This window comes from Ranitomeya variabilis, chromosome 5 (genome assembly GCF_051348905.1).
Source record: "Ranitomeya variabilis isolate aRanVar5 chromosome 5, aRanVar5.hap1, whole genome shotgun sequence".
Lineage (NCBI taxonomy): Eukaryota > Metazoa > Chordata > Amphibia > Anura > Dendrobatidae > Ranitomeya > Ranitomeya variabilis.
Window position 1 is genome coordinate 289747368 of NC_135236.1, and position 19671 is coordinate 289767038.

The window sequence follows — 19671 nt, forward strand, 5'->3', positions numbered from 1 at the left end:
CCCCTAGAACAGCAGCATTAGAGTGGTGGAAGATTAGGATGGAAATTAAAAGGTCTTTATTTCACAACAGTTTATTCTTTCTGAGAACTAAGGAGACCATCACCAGTTTTAATGCCAGGTCTTCAATGACTACTGCAGCCACTGCAAACATACACGCTTGGTTGCCCTCTCCAGCATTGCCCACTTCTCTCTACCGTAGCCAAGCTTTATCATCCACCCACAGCTTTACCACACAGCATGACTGTCAGCATCACATGTTATCCAGCACAGTTGGTTTTCCTAGCAACAGAAATATATGGATTTATAGAGGACTCCAGCCCATTCGCTTTGGACTTTGTTGCTTGATCTGCTCCACAGCGGTGTGCATATATTTACTGGTCACAATAGCATGGTGGTATGTGAACTCTCCGCCAGTATCTAACGGGTCTACAAATTTAGCAGACTTAGGGAACTTCATTAGGACCCATGTTGCTATAGCAGTCTAACAGCAACCAGCGATGCCTTTGCATCAACACAACATTCTCAAGGAGTATATATAAAAACACTAGTGCAAGGGACACTTTTTTCATAAGGATCAGAAGGAGTGTTACACAGCAGACCCAGTTAGGAATCTCTCACCAGTGTCCTGACTACGCTTCTAGAAAGCTGGAAGCAGCTGAACAGACAAGCCAGTCATGATCAAGGACATACCAACCATAGCAGCAGACTGCACAGCCACAATGTGGCCTGTAAGCCAGGAGGACCTGGCACCGCTTGGCAGTTGCCTCTGCCCCCCACTAGTTATCACAATTTCAGCGGTATCTGCATCCTCAGGACGAGGATGGTTTATTTCAATGGTATACTGAATAGGGAGCCAAAGGTCATCATAATGTGTGGGGGTTGGCTGTGGGGGACATCACACTGAATGGTGGGCATCATACTGAGTAGAAAGCTGGCATTGGAGGTCATTATAGTGAGTTGGAGGCTGAAATTTGGAGCATGATACTGAGTGGTGGGCTGGCATTAGGGGACATCATACTGAGTGGGACATGGGTTATGGTGATATCATACTGAGTGGGAGATGGGTTATGGTGACATCATACTGAGTGGGGGCTGGAATAAGGGGGCCATCATACTGAGTGAGTGTCTCGCATTGGAGGTCATCATACTGAATGGAGGGTTTGGAATTGGGGACAATTATGCCGAGTTGGAGACTTGCATTGGGGCATCAAACTGAGTGGGGGGTTGGGATTTGGGGCCATCAAACCGAGTGTGGGGTGGGCTGTGGGGCCATTATACTGAATAAGGAGCTGTAGAAGTATCATACTATCATACTACTGGTCAATCATAATGTGTGTAGCATGCTGGGGGGGAAATATGTGTGGTGTGAGGGCTGTAGGGTATCATAATGAGGGGGGTGATAATACTTAGCAGGGGCTGTGGAAGCATTATACTCATGGGCCATCATGCTAAGGGGCATATGGGGTATCATATCGAGTGATGGCATCATACTGAGTGGGGGCTGTGGGAGCATCATACTGAGGGTCCATAATCCTGAGTGGGAGAAGTGAGAGCATTATACTGGGGGACCTCCATACTGTGTGGGGGAGCTGTGGGGCAATGATATTGTGTGGTGGTATCATACGAAGTGATGGCTGTTGAGTGGAGATATTTGAATCCATGTGTGTGGGTGTAGGCATTTTTGAGAGCATCAACCAGTTTCTGCTTGAAAATCTCATGGATTTTGACCATCTAAAAAAAACTCAGTGTGAATATAGTCTAAATGTGAAGGACAGGGGATCTCTTTCAATTCATACCCCAGTCTAGCCTGCACCATATATACTGCGGGTTCCACCTCTCTAATAAGTAAATACAACGCATAGTAATGGTACCCAAATGACAAAATTGCAAACAAATCGGATACTCACGAGCAGCAATTTTTTTCTGCATGAAAAACGCAGGCTATGGCTAGAAAATCACAGGCTGTGCTATGCGTTTTGGTGCAATTTTTTGTGCAATTTTTTTGACGCATCTTTGGTACTAAGCCATTTTGAACCCAATGGGGAAAACTGCAGTAAAAAAAAATGCTAAAAGAATGGACATGCTGCATTTTTGACCGCAGAAAATAAGCTGTTTTGTACAGTACCAGCAAAAGTTATGAGATTTTAAAAATCTCCTGCACACGCTTATTGTTTTCCTGACTGAATTTGAGCACTGCAGCGTTTTCAAAATCTCCAGCGTGTCAATTCTGTCAGTATTAGTAACCCATAGAAAGCAACGAGAAAGTGGTAAAATGCAACAAAAACGTAGCGCAGTTTTTGCCACGTATTTGGTGAATAAAACTAACTTTACTAAACATGTACTGTAGAAAAATCACAAATGCAATCTTCACAAAAAATATGCAGCAAAAATGCACCAACAAAAGATGCTAGCACTCAGCAAAACTGGAGTTTTGAAAGTAGCAAAAAGCTGCGTGAGAGCAAAGAAAATAAATACATACTGTGTGAATGAGATTTTAGAAACTGCTTTCATTTAGCTGTTACTGTAAAAGTTCTTAACATTTTAGCTTGTAAGCGAGCTCATGAGCAATGTAATTGCTACACCACGTTTCACTGAGTACAAAAAAGAGCAACTGTATAAAAACACGTTAAATATCTTTGTCACTGATGAAATTGAGCGAGAGACCCTCCGTGTGGGTTCACAGTAAGCGCCGTAGACATTTTAAAGCTTTTTCTCATAAATTATGTAAGCTGATGTGTAAGTGAAAAAAAAATATAATACATTTTTTATATTATGAGTAGATCAGTGGAGCAAAGGTTAAAAACAAGTATCTTTTACAGCCCAAACTTTTCAGAGGGGAACTATTGATCCCTCCTGCAGCTGACAATCTGCTCCAACATTAGTGCTTGAATGTGCAGAAATGAGAACTCACGCGGGTTTATACCAAGACAAGTAAATCGATGCGTCAACCTAGGAAGAAACGTGGGTATAGTCTGTCGATCAGAGGGAAACACGGGTTACTGCCAGGGAAATGTTCTACAGTGGATACTCCATTGCCTAAGCTGTCAGTGAAGGCTGCTCATTTCATGGGGTGATGGAGAGGGGAATGGACACAATCTTAACTTTCGAGAGAACTAGTTTGAACTTCAGTTGAGAGGAAATGTATTAAAAAAAATTAATTCCGCAATTTAATGTGTGAAATAAAAAGAAACATCAAAATTTATAGAATATCATTTGGTGAGCACAATTATGACATCACATTCTTATTCATCTGAACGAATGTAATAGAGAAATACCGTAAAATAGTAACCAATTCAGTGAAGGAGGCAGAAAACCAATATGGTCAATATGCATCGAAGAAGCAGACCCAATCCACAAAAATGAAAGCAATGTATTCACCCATATCTATGCGAACGTGCCAGTGTACTTAGAACAAGCGATTCCCTGAGCAGAGTGTATTATAAGGGGGTTACTTACTGCATATAGGGGAAAAAACAGAGGACATCTATTACATGTAACTTACCTGGCCAAAGTTTATAGACATCTTTTCTATTTATTTTTGACCATTTCATTTACAAACCCTTGTTAACCCTTTAACGACCTGGGGTATTTTTTTTTTGCATTTTCATTTTTTGCTCCCCTTCTTACCAGAGCCATAACTTTTTTATTTTTCCGTCAATATGGGCGTGTGAGGGCTTTTTTTCTATGGGACGAGACCATTGGTTTTATCATACTGTGTACTGGAAAAAGGTTAAAAAAAAAAATCCAAATGCTGTGAAATTGCAAATAAAAGTGAAATTCCACAGTTTTTTTTTTTTGTTTGTTTGTTTTTTTTACCATTTTTACTAAATGGTAAAACTGACCTGCCATTATGATTTTCCAGGTCATTACGAGTTCATAGACAACAGACATGTCTAGGTTTTTTTTTTTATTTAAGTGGTGAAAAAAAATTCTGAAGTTTGTTAAAAAAAAGTGTGTGCCAATTTACGATACCCGTAGTGTCTCCATTTTTCATGATCTCCGGTTGGGTGTGGGCTTATTTTTTGCGTGCCGAGCTGACGCTTTTAATGATACCATTTTGGTGCAGGTACAATCTTTTGATCGCCTGTTATTGCATTTTAATGCACTGTTGTGGCGACCAAAAAGCATAATTCTGGCATTTTGACTTTTTTTTCGTTACGCTGTTTAATGATCAGGTTAATTTTTTTTTTAAATGATAGATTGGGCGATTCTGAACACGGCGATACCAAATTTGTGTATGATTTTTATATTGCTTTATTTTGAATGGGGCGAAAGGGGTGCGATTTGAACTTTTAAATTGTTTTATTTTTGAATATTTTTAAAAACATTTTTTTTTACTTTTTGCATGCTTCAATAGTCTCCATGGGAGACTAGAAGCTACACTTCCACCGGGCGGCGCTCACAGCAATCTGGCTATGACAACCATAGAGGTCTGCTGGAGACCTCTTGTTGTAATTGATGACCTGCGATCACGTGACAGGGTCACCGATGGGCGGAATTTCCAGTGCGCATGCCGAAAGTGAGAGTTAAATGATGCTGTCAGAGATTGACAGCAGTTTTTAAAGGGAATGTCACCCCCAAAATCGCATATGAGCTGCGACCAACAGCATCAGGGGCTTATCTACAGCATTCTGTAATGCTGTAGATAAGCCCCCGATGTAACCTGAAAGATCAGAAATAAAGGTTATATTATATTCACCCAGGGGCGGTCCCCGCTGTTTTCCCGGGTACGATGGGCGTCGCGGTCCGGTCCAGCACCTCCTATCTTCATATGATGACGTCCTCTTCTTGTCTTCTTGCCGCGGTTCCAGCGCAAGTGTACTTTATTTGCCCTGTTGAGGGCAGAGCAAAGTACTGCAATGTGCAGGCGCCCGGCCTCTCTGACCTTTCTTAGCGCCTGCGCACTGCAGTACTTTGCTCTGCCCTCAACAGGGCAGACAAAGTACGCCTGCGCCCGAGCCACGGCAAGAAGATAAGAAGAGGTAGTCATCATATGAACATAGGAGGCGCTGGACCGGACCGCGACACCCATCGGACCAGGACCACAGCGGGGCTGCCCCTGGGTAAGTATAATATAACCTTTACTTCTGATCTTTCAGGTTACATCGGGGGCTTATCTACAGCATTACAGAATGCTGTAGATAGGCTTCTGATGCCGGTGGTCGCAGCTCATATACGATTTTGGGGGTGACAGACTCCCTTTAACTAGTTAACGGCTGCGGGTGGATCGCGACTCCACCTGCTGCTGTTGCGGGCACCTGTCAGCTGTATATATCAGCTGACATGTGCCTAGAAAGGTGTGGGCTCCGGCGCAAACAGGGGGTGTCCGACATCAGCGTGTTATTATGCCCGATATCGGAAAGGGGTTAGTAGAAGAATTCATGCCTAAAGATACATCATAGACATAGAGAATGTAGCCAGAAGTGCAAATTGTACTTAAAGGAGTTTTACCACAATTAAAATTAATTTTAAAGTTGATTTTAATCAATAGATTTTTGAATAATAATAATTTCCGCAATTGGATGTGTTTAAAAAAAAAAAATGTTCCTGTGCTGAGATCTTATAAATGTGCCCCTGCTATATACTGTGTAATGTCTGACAGTACAGGGACATGGTCTGATCATACCATGATCTATTGATTAAAATGAACTTTGTTATTGGGAAAACCCTTTTAATGGCTTAGTAACTTTCAACAAGTGACTCCACCCTTCTGACTGCAATTTTTATGCTTTATGATGATTGAATGTGCTGTTATTATAAAGTGGAAAATTCTTGCAAGCATAAACATCTTAGCCACGAAGCAGTAGGACACACCAGCTCACAGAAAAATGGCCAACGAGGGTTACTAGACTAGGCTTAACAAAGATGCTACAGGAATGGACTAGTTGACTAATAACGTTGGAAACCAATGATTCACCTTTACACATACCTGTAACAGTGGCCGTTGAACACCCAAAATCTTCATAATGTCAGCGCTAGCCAAAAGCTTCAAAGGATCTGACACCTTGGTGACTCCTTCGATTTCTTTGTTGATCTCTGCCAGCACTTGATTTAAGAAGATGTTTTTGATGTACATAGTAAGAAACTCTCGCAAGGGACATTGTTTTGTTGGTCCAAATCCAATGGCATGCTCAATCTCCTGAATAAACCTGAAAAGAGAAAGCAAAAGGGAAAATGGATCATTATAACTAATATATTGCCTATACATTAAGTGATCTTTCCTAATATTTATTTTTCTTAATACAGTAGTCTGTGAACTGATGGAAATGGCTCAACAGAATATAGAAAAGCCTACCATGGTTTTCATAATATTTATACACACTATATGGACAAACGCAAGACCTTTTAACTATTTTAACCTTTACACTCAAGTTTTTTTTCCCGTTGCCACAGTAGTATAAAATCAAGCACATAGTCATGCAGTCTGCCTCCACAACATTTGTGAATGAACGGGTCATTCTAAAGACCTGAAAGTGAATGTACTATTGTAATTAGATGCCATTGTTGCAGCAAGTTAGTGTGCAAATTTCTTCCATTCCTAGTGGAAGTGTGTAGAAACCACCGCAATTCAGCCAAGAAGTGGCGGACCATGTAACGTTATAGTGGGGTCGCTATGTGCTGGGGCGCATCGTGCATAACAATCACCAATGCTCTACTGCCTCAGACATCCAGACCTGCTCTGGTGCCTAAAATCAGCACAAACATTGTGCACCAGGAGCTTTAACCTATGCACAAACTTGGGGTTTTCCATTTTTGCATTTTTTTCTTCCCTTCTTAACGGAGGCATAACTTTTTTTTTTATTTTTCAGTCAATATGGCCATGTGAGGGCTTGTTTTTTGGGGGGTGAGTTGTACTTTTTAACAACACCATTGGTTTTACCACATCGTGTACTGGAAAAAAGGTAAAAAATTCAAAGTGCAGTGAAATTGCAAAAAAAAGTGCAATTCCACATATATTTTTTTTACCATGTTCACTAAATGCTAAAACTAACCTGCCATTATGATTCTCTAGTTCATTATGAGTTCACAGATACCAAACGTGTCTAGGAACTTTTTTTTCATAAAAGTGGTGAAAAAAAATCTAAAGTTTGCAGATAAAAAAAATAAAAAAAAATAATGGAGCCATTTTCCAAGACCCGTTGCGTCTTCATTTTTTGGGATCTGTCGCTGGGCGAGGGCTTATTTTTTGCACACCGAGCTGATGTTTTTATTGATACCATTTTGGGGTAGATACAATCTTTTGATCGCCCGTTATTGCAATTGTTGCAGCAACAGTATGACACAGAAGTTCCTGTAAATATATATCAAAGACTGACTGTCACTTCCAAACAGAAATCAGGTGTGAACAGGTGCATACTAAGAATATCCACCTCCATATATAAATAAATTAAAGTTGTTATAGCTTGCAAACATAAAATATATGAAATTGGAATTGCATTTCTGCTCTAGAAATAGGTTAAAATGAAGATTCTTAGCGCATAAATTGGCCACTTCTTTTGTGCGCAGCGGCCAACGACAAAATACAGTAAGCCCTTGCAGTAATACATAGGTTTGGTGCATGTAGTATATACTATTCTGCTTGAGGTGAAATTTAAAAGGTATATCCAGCATTTCATATGGAGTATAATTTAGGAATAACTAAAGCTAATCACTTAAAATACATCAAACCTAACTCCTAATCATTGCCAGTCTTCATGTAACAGTGATAGATGTGTTTATGTCCCTGGAGCACTGCATATGTATAAATGCACCTGTACCTGGTGTCCCCAGAAACGGAGCCTGGCAGCTGTGGCTTGAATATGCCTTTCACAAATTTAAGATATGTAAATGGCGGTGTCCTTTTTCGGAAACTTAATATCATTTTAGCACATTTAAACATTAAACTTCCATACTAATCCGGAGAGTTAGGTCGGCCAGGTAGAAGATATACTGTACATTATTGGGGGAGATGAAGGATTTGATAATGCGGAATGTTTAGGTTCTTATAATAGCCACATGACGAATCATGACCATGCACATAGTAAGGGATTCTGGCAGCTTTTGTTTCCCCATGTAGCTGAAGATGCTGTGGCATAAAAAATGGAACAGACAAACTTGACTCAGAAGTATGCGAAATGTAGTGCCATCCTCCAAAACTGCTCTGCACATTGAGTAAAGGGAGTTTAAATAATATGCTAAGGCACATAATGGGTTAAAATGATAAAATAGCCATTTATTAAATGCTCTGCTAACCAAGCACCACTGCTCTGGTGTTCCCAGTCTATCAGCAGTGACAACATCACTCACATCTTTTGACAACCACTGCAGTCAATCACTGGCCTCAGCAGTAATGTGGTTATGCCCATCACATAACCTCGAAATGAGGGGCTATGGTGGTCATGGAAAAAATAACATGATGTCATTACTGCTGGATTGGGGGTTCAATAGGTAATATGTTTTTATTTTAATACATATGGCCTTTTTTAGCCCCTTAGTGACAGAGCCAATTTGGTACTTAAGGACTGGTGATGAGCGAATATACTCGTTACTCAAGATTTCTCGAGCACGCTCGGGGATCCTCTGAGTATTTTTTAGTGCTCGGAGATTTAGTTTTTCTTGCCGCAGCTGAATGATTTCCATCTGTTAGCCAGCATAAGTACATGTGGGGATTCCCTAGCAACCAGGCAACCCCCACATGTACTTATGCTGGCTAACAGATGTAAATCATCCAGCTGCGGCGAAGAAAACTAAATCTCCGAGCGCTAAAAAATACTCAGAGGACCCCCGAGCATGCTCGAGAAATCTCGAGTAACGAGTATATTCGCTCAGCACTATTAATAACCAGGCCAATTTTTACAATTCTGACCACTGTCACTTTTATGTGGTTATAACTCTTCAACGAATCCCAATGATTCTGAGATTGTTTTTTCGTGACATATTGTACTTCAGGTTAGTGGTAAAATTTATTTGATATGACTTTATTTATGAAAACAACAGAAATATGACAAATTTTAAAATTTTTAATTTTTACGCCCCTAAATCACAGAGATATGTCACACAAAATACTTAATAAATAACATTTCCCAAATGTCTACTTTACATCAGCACAATGTTGTAAACAATTTTTTTTGTTAGGACATTCTACGGGTTAAAAGTTGACCAGCGATTTCTCATTTTTCCATCAAAATTTACAAAACCATTTTTTTAGGGACCACCTCACATTTGAAGTGAGTTTGGGGGGTCAATATAACAGAAAATATCCAAAAGTGACACCATTCTAAAACTGCACCCCTCAAGGTACGCAAAAACCACATTCAAGAAGTTTATTAACCCTTCAGGTGCTTCACGAGAACTAAAGCAATGTGGAAGGAAAAAATTAACATTTTACTTTTTTGTCACAAAAAATTTTACTTTGGAACCAAGTTTTTTTATTTTCACAAGGGTATCGAGAGAAAATGGACCACAAAATTAGTGGTGCAGTTTCTCCTGAGTACTCCGATATCCCCATATGTGGGGGAAAGCCACTGTTTGGGTGCATGGCAGGGCTCAGAAGGGAGGGAGCACCGTTTGACTTTTTGAATGCAAAATTGTCTGGAATCAATCGTTGTGCCATGTCGCGTTTGGAGACCCCTTGATGTATCTAAACAGTGGAAACCCCCCAATACTAACCCCAACCCTAACCCCAATACACCCCCAACCCTAACATTAGCCCAACTCTAACCCTAATGGAAAAATGGAAATAAATATATTTTTTTATTTAATTATTTTTACCTAACTAAGGGGGTGATAAAAGGGGGTTTTATTTACTATTTTTTACTACTGTGATAGGGACCATCACAGTGATCAAAATGAACCAATAGGAAACATTTCCTATTGTTGCTGGCCGGCAGATCTCGGTGGGCGCTCTGCTCCTGCCATTTTCTCAAGGAAGTCGACCCCAGCAGCCAGGGGGACATCACAGGGGGATGAAGGGACTCCAGAGGTACCAAGGTAGGGATCAGGGGACCCCCCAATTTAAATGGAAAATTTGACTTTTTTCTTTTGCGGTTGCCGTTATACCGTTAATAACGGTATAAGCAACATTGGGGTTGGTAAAAAATCCACCTGAATCATGCTCTCTGGGGTCTCAGCTACAACTGGTAGCCAAGAACCTGGAGAAATTCCAACTCTGGGGGGACCTATACACTTATTCCACATCGCTGTTAAAAAGCGGCGATGTGGTTTAAGTACCCTTAACTGCTGCTGTTAAAAGGCGTATCGGAGGTTGTTAAGGGGTTAAATCTAAACAACCCTTTTGATCATCAAACTAATAAGATCACTTGGTAGTAAAAGTCAGGTTCAAACAAACCTCCCTGTCACAAATAAATATTCCATGGTTTAGAAAACTAACTTTGAATCTCTGTAATTGAACCTTCACATGCACCAAGGAGGTCAATTGCTGGCAAGTACATCACTCCTTGACATTATTTCCCCCTGGCATGATTTACCTCTTTCTAGAGGCACTCAGCAAAAATCAAATAAGCTCATGCTGTTGGAGGGATCTCTCCACTACTGGTGCATGTGTAGCCTTCATTAACGTAAAGAATCAAAGTGTTGTTCACCTGCCACAACACATGCGGGGGTTGCCTAACCAACAGGAAATCTCTGCATGTGTTGCGGCTGTAGAACAGCAGTGAGACACGCAGCCGCAGAGACTTGAACATATTTTTCAAGCACGTGGAGTCACTTGGTTAGCACACGAGCATGCACAGATAACACCTTATCCGAGCATGTTCACTCATCACTAAACAGAGCCTAAAGGTCTTGACAGGCTCAACTTCAAACAAGTAGTTAAAAAACCACAAAGTCACATATACTGTAAGTGCTACCTGTCATGACAAAAGAGGGGAAAAACTGGCATATATAATAGTTATAAATCTTTCATGGCGCAGTTCCCAGGGTTCTATATGGAAATAATGAAGGCTTTGAGTTTTGTTTTCTTTAAATTATCCATTATGTTTGTAAACTCATCCCCAGCAATGTACCAGGTGACATATGATTATTGTATACATTTCTAGGTGGTTGTGAGATAGCTGGGAGATGGTTTTTGGAGTATTTGATGAATTATACGTTTGATGCTTGTTGGCGCATGCTGGGTTGTGGCTGTTAATGGCTTTCCTCAAGTGAAATCCCCGCTGCTTGTGCATGAATGCAGAAATCCACAGCCGACACACAGCTTCTTGTCTTGCTACCTCAGCGCTCTGGTTCTCAGCAGCTGCCTTTATTATCCCCATTTACAAGTTATATCTCCCTATGGTCTTTCCCTGCATTAAAGAGAGAAGGTTTCGAAACGCCACAGAGAGAATAAAGTCTGTGACAAAACGCTCTAGAATCCGTTCTCGAAATGTCATAACAGACTTACAAAAATTGCTTTATTTTTTACAGGTTTTAATGTAGTAATACAGAACAGATTATAATAGCGCAAGAGAAAGAGAAAAAGAGGAAAAAAAATGTGAGTGTTACGTAGCCAGTGATTGGATCCCACTGTCATGTGTGCATTATGGCATGTCAACGTAAAGAGAATTGCTGGCCATTTAGTTGGAATAGTAAGGGATTTTAAAATGTAGTGACATTTATTATTGTAAGCCGCTATGCTACTTGAGAATTTCCAGATAGAATGGCTAAACAGTGATGTATGTCTGAACTTCACATTGGTTGTATATGACAAGGAAACCGGTCAAGGCGCAAAGATCAGGCATGATGTGAACACAGCATTAAATAAATAAAAAAATCTTTGTTTTATGGCAAAAATATGGTGTTAACCAACCATAACCCAAGACATCTAATAATGCTTACAGATCTCACGGATACATGTATGCATACTAATAATGCGGCTAATAAAGAGCGAGGGGGAGAAATAGCCTTAGGATCAAACCCATTCAAGTCTGCAACTAGAAGAAATAATTGGAGCACATAGAAGGCACAAATCGCTCTTTCCAGAAGCGAAAACAGAATTACTGACTTCTACTATCAATTTGTTAGCATGTACTTTAAAACTGATTTTGTTATATTCTATATATCAATAAGATTGTTTATTTTTTTTGCAACAATGAATCTTCCCTTTTCGGGTTAGTAGAAATACTTTAGATGTACACTATTTTCACCGGAAATTTAGTTCTCCACTTTGCGGTCTTAATGTCCATGCAGAGCACTGGTAGATCACGAAATTTGGGTGGGCCAAGTATTACTTAGTTACTTTCAATTCCCATGTAAGCAACAAACGCTTCTGGGAGCGTGGACTTCATTATTATCAGATTAGTTATGCTACAGTTGCCTGCGCTTCTGCGGCTTATTTCAATCAGATAATAACGGTATAATAACTGGCTTTGTGTCTGTCAATCCAATTACTTCCTACTTTGTATGTGCCGACATTCTATTAAAACTCACAGACACATGTCAGGCTTTATTATTACCTTCCGATTGTGTAATTAACTTCTACACAGGGAATGCTTATCAATGAAATCAAAGTGTGCCACCTCCTGGTACAGCAAAGAAAATTAAAATAAAAAATAAGGTTGAAAAAAAAACAAAAAAAAAAAACAAGAAAGATATAAACAACGACAAATAGAAGTAATTGCAAATACTCACTAAACCTCTTTATCACACGCTGGAAGGTTAAATTTAAAATAAATTCAATAGTATTTGCTCAAGTACTTTCAGTTTTTTTTTTTTTTTTTTTAATAGAGTAAACATTTTTCATTTTTATTTCATAAATTAATAGTACACATGTAAGAAACTTTGTAATATATCAAATTGGAGAAATCTGCTTCTTTCGCAATCTGGACCAATCTTTCATTGTCAAAATTCTCAATTTACAGGTACAATTTGATAAATTTTCCCATTACTGAAATAGAATCTTATTAGTAGTAACTGCCATCTCCTATGTAGATGCAAAGAGGAGAGAGGAACTCTGCTGCTAACTCCTCCCTTTTCTTCTCTCCCCTCTATATAGGAGATGGCAGTCGCTACTGATAATTCTATGTAGAAGGGAGAAAGGAAAAGGGAGGAGTTAGCAGCAGAGCTCCACCCTCCTCCTTGTATCTACACAGAAACTAATCAGTAGCAACTGCCATCTCCAATCTCAGTAATGGAAAAATATGTCTTCACTGAATACAGATTATACCCGTAAATTTAAAATTTTGAGAAGGAGTGATCAGTCATGGCAGAGAAAGAAACAGATTTCACTGATAAAAATAGGCAAGTTTGTAATATCTTATGTGAACTATTGATTTATGAAATAAAAATTAAAACGACTGTTACTCTTTAAATCTTAGAAAATATATTATTATCAACACCAATACCTTTATGGTGGTAAATTTAAAAATTATATTCAGTGAAATGAACAAGGTTTTGGGCATAAATTAGTCAAAATAAAAGATTTATGAAAATGAATGTTTGTATTAGCTTGTGTTTTACATTAAAGTGCAGGTTCAACTTTCCACATGAATTGCCCCATAAATCTAGATATAATATACAAATGATAGTGTGTAATTCTATAAATAGTAGAATAATTATGCACACCCGGAAAAAGAGAGGAGGCTTCCCTCTCATTTCCTCCAGATGTCTTAATTTGTCTGAAAGAGGGGAGAGAGAAGCCAATGCCGATTGGCAGCAGGTATCGCATGACATGTCACACCAGCCCCGGGAGAGCCAGTGCTGACATCGCTGGAACGGCATTGGTACCAGAGGGGAGTATAAGTGTTATTATTTTACTAGGGACAAACACAGGGCATAAGAAAAGGTTGTCCAAGTAGCGCACAGTCCCTTTAACCATTCCACTGAGACTGCCCTGACCAAAATTACTAATGATTTACTTACAGCCAAAGCTAACAGACAATTCTCTATACTCCTCCTTCTAGACCTGTCCTCAGCCTTCGACACAGTTGACCACTGCCTCCTACTACAGATCTTCTCTTCCTTTGGTGTCAAAGACCTTGCCCTATATCTTGGATCTCCTCATACCTTCACAACCACACATTTAGCGTTTCCTACTCCCATACTACCTCTTCATCTCGCCCTCTCTCTGTTAGTGTCCCTCAAGGCTCTGTCCTAGGACCATTATTCTTCTCAATCTATACACTCGGCCTGGGACAACTCATTAGATTCCAGTACCATCTATATGCTGATGACACTCAGATCTACCTCTGGCCCAGATGTCACCTCTCTGCTTTCCAGAATCCCAGAGTGTCTATCAGCCATATAATACTTCTTCTCCTCTCGCTTCCTCAAGCTCAATGTGGACAAATCTGAACTAATTATCTTTCCTCCATCTCGCATATCTTCCCTACCTGATCTATCTATCAAAATAAATTAAATAACACTTTCCCCTGTCCCCAAAATCCACTGCCTCGGAGTAACCCTTGACTCTGCCGTGTCCTTCAAACTGCAAATCCAAGCTCTCGCTACCTCCTGTCTCCTCCAGCTCAAAAATATTTCCAGAATCCGGCCTTTCCTCAACCCTCACTAACAAAATGCTTGTGCATGCCCTCATCATCTCCCGCCTCGACTACTGCAACATCACTTCTAACACTCTCGCACCCCTCCAGTACATCCTTAGCTCTGCTGCCCGACTAATTAATCTCTATCCTCGCTATACTCCTGCTTCCTCTCTTCGCAAATCCCTTCACTGGCTCCCAATTTCCCAGTGTATCCAGTTTAAACTACTAACACTGACCTACAAAGCCATCCATAACCTTTCTCCTCCGTTTATTTCCAAACTAATTTCTCAATATCTTCCCCCACGTAATCTCCAGTTCTCCCAAGACCTCCTTCTCTCCTCCACGCTTATTCGCTCCTCACCCAATCGCCTCCAAGACTTCTCCGGAATATCTCCCATCCTCTGGAATTCTGTGCCCCAACCCGTCCAGTTATCCACCACATTTGGATCCTTCAAAAGAAACCTGAAAATCCAACTCTTCAAGAAAGCTTACAATCTGTAATGACCACACAGCCACCTCAATACCATCGGAGCTACTGCAACCCCCGACCTACTGTCTCTTTCCCCATAATTCTGTAGAATGTAAGCCATCAAGGGCAGGGTCCTCTTCCCTCTGTATCAGTCTGTCATTGTTAGTTTGTTTACTGTAAGTGATATTTGTATTTTGATGTAACCCCTTCTCATGTACAGCACCATGGAGTTAATGGTGCCATATAAATAAATAATAATATTAGACAAGAATATGTTTAATTCCCAGTACCACTATTAAGCATTGCAGGCCATCAATATCAAAGTCCCAGAAAATATTACACAACAGACCATAATCTATCCTTTTTATCTGTTACCTTCTAAAGTCAAAATACACCTTAGTTGGGTTTGTAGTTATAGCAATAATACAGGCACATATATTGGAGAGTTTACAGTTTTGTATTAATAATTAGAGGTAAAAATTAATAATGGGTGATTAATTGTAGAATTACATTGGAAAGTTGATGTTCTTCATGTACCCTGATATCCACACTACATCCAGAGATATGTAGCTGGTCATACCCCAGAGCACTTTTGCTCTGTTCCCTCAGTGTAAGCAGTCTGTAGTAATAATCTATCAGAGCAGTCTCCGGGAAGACTGACCCTTCATTTATCAATAGCGCACTTAGGGTGACAGTGTGTGCAAGCCCAACAACCTTAAAACACTAATTAAAGTTAATGTATTCAGTTTATATGGAGCTGATTTCCTTCCCTTTCACAGATCAGCTACCTATTTCCAACTTATTGTTTACTTGCTAGCAAACCTGTGTACATTTATAAGAAATGGTAATAACTGCCAGAAGGGAATTGTATGCCAAATGAGGGACGGGGCACAAGTTTAGTTATAGTATAACTTATGAAAGAATTGTAAGATTAATAAATTATTATTATTATTATTATTAATGCCACTGCATACTGTATGATGCACATGAATAAGTCATTTGTCTCTCAATGAAACAATATACACAACTACATCATGATTAATTGTTCAAGGTCAACATGGCAAATTAAAGATGACCTGTAATTAGTTTTGTAATATACCGTATGCTTATAAAACAGGCCATTGCTTTTGACTGAAGAGGCAAGGGCAGCAATAGACTCATAAATTAAGAAGACTTACCGTAAATGCGTGAGTTTTTTTTTATTGCTCTAAAAAAAAACAAGTCTGCAATGCTATGGAAAGTAAGAATACATCACATTCAGATTTCAAAGCTATTTAGGGTCTACGAATAGTAGGGTGACATTTATTACAAGATTGTAAATGGAGGCTATAAGTGGTTGTCACTCAACATCTGATGCTTATGTAAAATAAAACTTAAAACAGGAATTTCTTAGCACTCACAAAAATGGTGTCTGCGTGTGGATGTCCTTATCTCTGAGGGATGCCAACAGGTAAAGGTATACAGTACTGCAGCATACTAAAACTTTGCCCTGGGTGTTTGACCACTCTTTTTTATAGTAAGAAAAATAATAAAGTGAATTTGTAAGTATGAACCACCTCCCTATACCTTCATATCTGCAATCTAATATATTATTACAGAGAAATCAATGGTTTTCTCATATGTAAATGAGCAGTTAGGATCTATGGTATGGATTAAGTTCTGCAAGAGAACCAGAGCTACTAGTGTGATACTTAATGGCTGCTCTTCTGATCTCATGGCAGCATCAGCACTTCTTCAGCTTCACGTGAACAGAGCAGCTCTTCAAATTCCAGGCTGCTCTGTGGATAGGACTTGACTGTTGGCTTCCCGCAGTTAGGCAGCGGGGAGCTGGCAGTCAAAAAGCAAGACATCAGCAGTCATGCCCAATGGACAAAGCAGGGTGGAAGAGAAGCAGTTGCTCTGACGACGTGACGTCGGCGGAAGCTGCAGAATTGCTAGAAGGGGTTGTGTCACAAGGTGTCCACAAAAGAGAGGACCCAGAAGACCGCGGCATCTGATTGCTCCAACTCCTGCGCTGTGAAGATGCACTTCTCCTTAATTTTAAATGTGTTTATTCCTTTTAGCAGAACGGGGGTTAATCGGCCATGTTGGAAACCCCTAAGCTCTCAGCTGAGCTCAGTTAGCCACTCCCGTCCCCTTGATAATCTAGGTTCTGATTAAAATCTATGTCAGAGATAGCATTTGCTGCATGGCTTAGGTGGAGAGGAGTTCATATGAGAAGGAATTCTGGAGGAGTTATCTGTTATTGTTGCATGGTTTGCAAGTGTGGTAATTCCCTTCCTTCTTCTACTTTGGTTTATTCACCTTCCTCCACTCCCAGGTGCATTCCTCTGTTATATGCGTGTGAATATTTTGTAAGCCTAATGTTTTCTGTTAACCCTCGTTTGTGTTGCCTTGTTTGTCGGGTTATCTGCGGTGCACGGTAGCGTCCTTCTTCCCTGTGTGGTGGATGAGAACAGACAAAGGGCTAACTCAGGAGTTAAGGCAAGGGTGGCGGCCCCGACGTCTTCACCTTCAGAAGTATCCCGGGGTATAGAGCGAGCTAGTGCGCCCCCTAGTGTCAGGGACAGGGTAGGAGCCCCTGGTCTTGCGTCACCCAATAGCGGTGTCGAGACAAGTTGCAAGTGACTTCTCTGAGCCTGCAGAGATTAGTGTTTGGCAGAACAGGCAGGTAGTTACTACCTACCTGCCTGTTATTTCTTAGGCACAAAATAAATTAAGTCCTGGATAACCCCTTCAACAATTTCAAAGGAATGCTGATGATGAGGTTGATGAAAATCAGAATAATTACTGGAAGTATTATCTACACAATACTAAGATGGTAGAATAAATTGATATTTATGTTACTGTCAATAGATATTCACGGTTTTCATCATTTCACACCATTACAACCTTTGTGATACTGTACAATCTAAGCTCAGCAGCAATCTATTATTTATAGTACAACTCTAGAGCTGTTGCTCCCACCTCATTAAAGAATATATTCATTAAAAATGTGTCTTTCAGTTGCCAAGTGAAATCTCGCTCCGTGATGATCATGCAATGCATGATCTGGCAAAACATTGATATTTGGATTGTGCCTTCAGTCTTGTGAGCGGTGTAGGATGGAAATATGTAGATGGATTCATTTGCTTTTCATTCTTAATCTGTTCATTTAACACAGCAATGGTCTTTTCTTGATATAAATATGCCAAAAAATAAAGTTAACATGATCAGCGGAGAGGAGAAAGAAACATGAAATGAGGTCTAATGAATGACGTGCGACCAACGGCTTACACTGAAAAGGCCACAGGAACCGAATAACATCCATGGACCTTCATATACATTTGGCTTTGACAGAGAAGTCAATGTATTAGGACTTAATCAAGGACTGTGTTAGGGATTTAATGCTGTTCAATTATGTCATAGCCTGGGGAGATGATAGCACAAACCGCTTATACACACAGGAAAATACCTACAGAGATGTTATGTCACTATTAACTCATTTAAATCTTCACTCTAAAATGCAGGACCTTTATTTTTACAGGAAATTATTCTATAAATTATCATCCTGATGTGGGGCAGCCTCAAATTATATTGTCAAGAGAAAAACTAAGTACAGAGTCTTTGATTTCTATGGTTTTACCAGGACAAAATAAAAAAAACAAAAAAAAACAACAAATGGTCCTTTGAAGGTCTTCGGTAAATTTGGTAACTACAACATATGCTTAATTATATGATGTCATTATTTATTTAATAAAAATAAATGCAAAAGCCGCGTGAGATAAATGAAATACACCCCATGAATCAATAGCTTGGAAAATTACCTTTAGCAGCAATACCATGAGATAATCATTCTTGTATGACATTATCAGTCTTTTATATCGTTCTGAAGGAATTTTAGCCAACTCTTTAAAACATTGTTTAAAGGGATCCTGTCACCATGAAAATGAGGTCCAATCTGTAGGGACCATGTTATAGAGCACGGGGAGCTGAATAGATTGATAGATTTTTATTTTTTCAAAGATTCAGTATAATCGGTGTTTTAACCATTTAATCAATTAATTTCTGAAATTTTCGGTCCAGTGAAATTAGTACACATGCGTAGTAAGCTGCGTTCCCGCCTAACAAACACGGTAATCTCAGCATGTTTTGTGCTTGTCTAAAAGCCGCAAAACATGTGGCCATGGGGACTCGAACATGTCACTCTGGCACCAGCGATATTCGGTGCATACCCGAGCACGCTAAGCAAGCACTGGCGCTCATCCTTAGTGGCTACACTTGCTGATTAACAGTTAATCACGGGCATTTGATTTGAAGCTTCTGGCGGCTACTTACCAACTTAATTCCTATGCAAGCAGCAAAAGTAAACTTCACTATTCACATACACACTGCTTCTTCATTTTAGCCCAGTTTTGTAAAAATGTGGATTGTCATGTGTTGTTCTTCATTTGAGGTTGCATGTACAGAGGTCCATATATATTTGGACAGAGACAACATTTTTCTAATTTTGGTTATAGACATTACGACAATGAATTTTAAACAAAACAATTCAGATGCAGTTGAAGTTCAGACTTTCAGCTTTCATTTGAGGTTATCCACATTAAAATTGGATGAAGGGTTTAGGAGTTTCAACTCCTTAACAGGTGCCACCCTGTTTTTAAAGGGACCAAAAGTAATTGGACAGATTCAATAATTTTTAATGAAATGTTCATTTTTAGTACTTGGTTGAAAACCCTTTGTTTGCAATGGCTGCCTGAAGTCTTG

General features: G+C 39.7%; 1 protein-coding gene across 2 annotated transcripts in view; it reads right to left on the minus strand.

Moving 5' to 3' along the window:
- The window catches only part of EXOC4 (exocyst complex component 4), a 605068-nt gene that overhangs the window by 230567 nt on the left and 354830 nt on the right, over positions 1–19671 (minus strand). For both annotated transcript variants that reach the window (XR_013215715.1, XM_077264444.1), the window contains exon 11: positions 5930–6149. Coding sequence is in view for 1 of the 2 variants with exons in the window: in XM_077264444.1 (XP_077120559.1) it covers positions 5930–6149 (220 nt within the window). In the remaining variant the exon portion in view is untranslated. The remainder of the gene's footprint in view (positions 1–5929; positions 6150–19671) is intronic.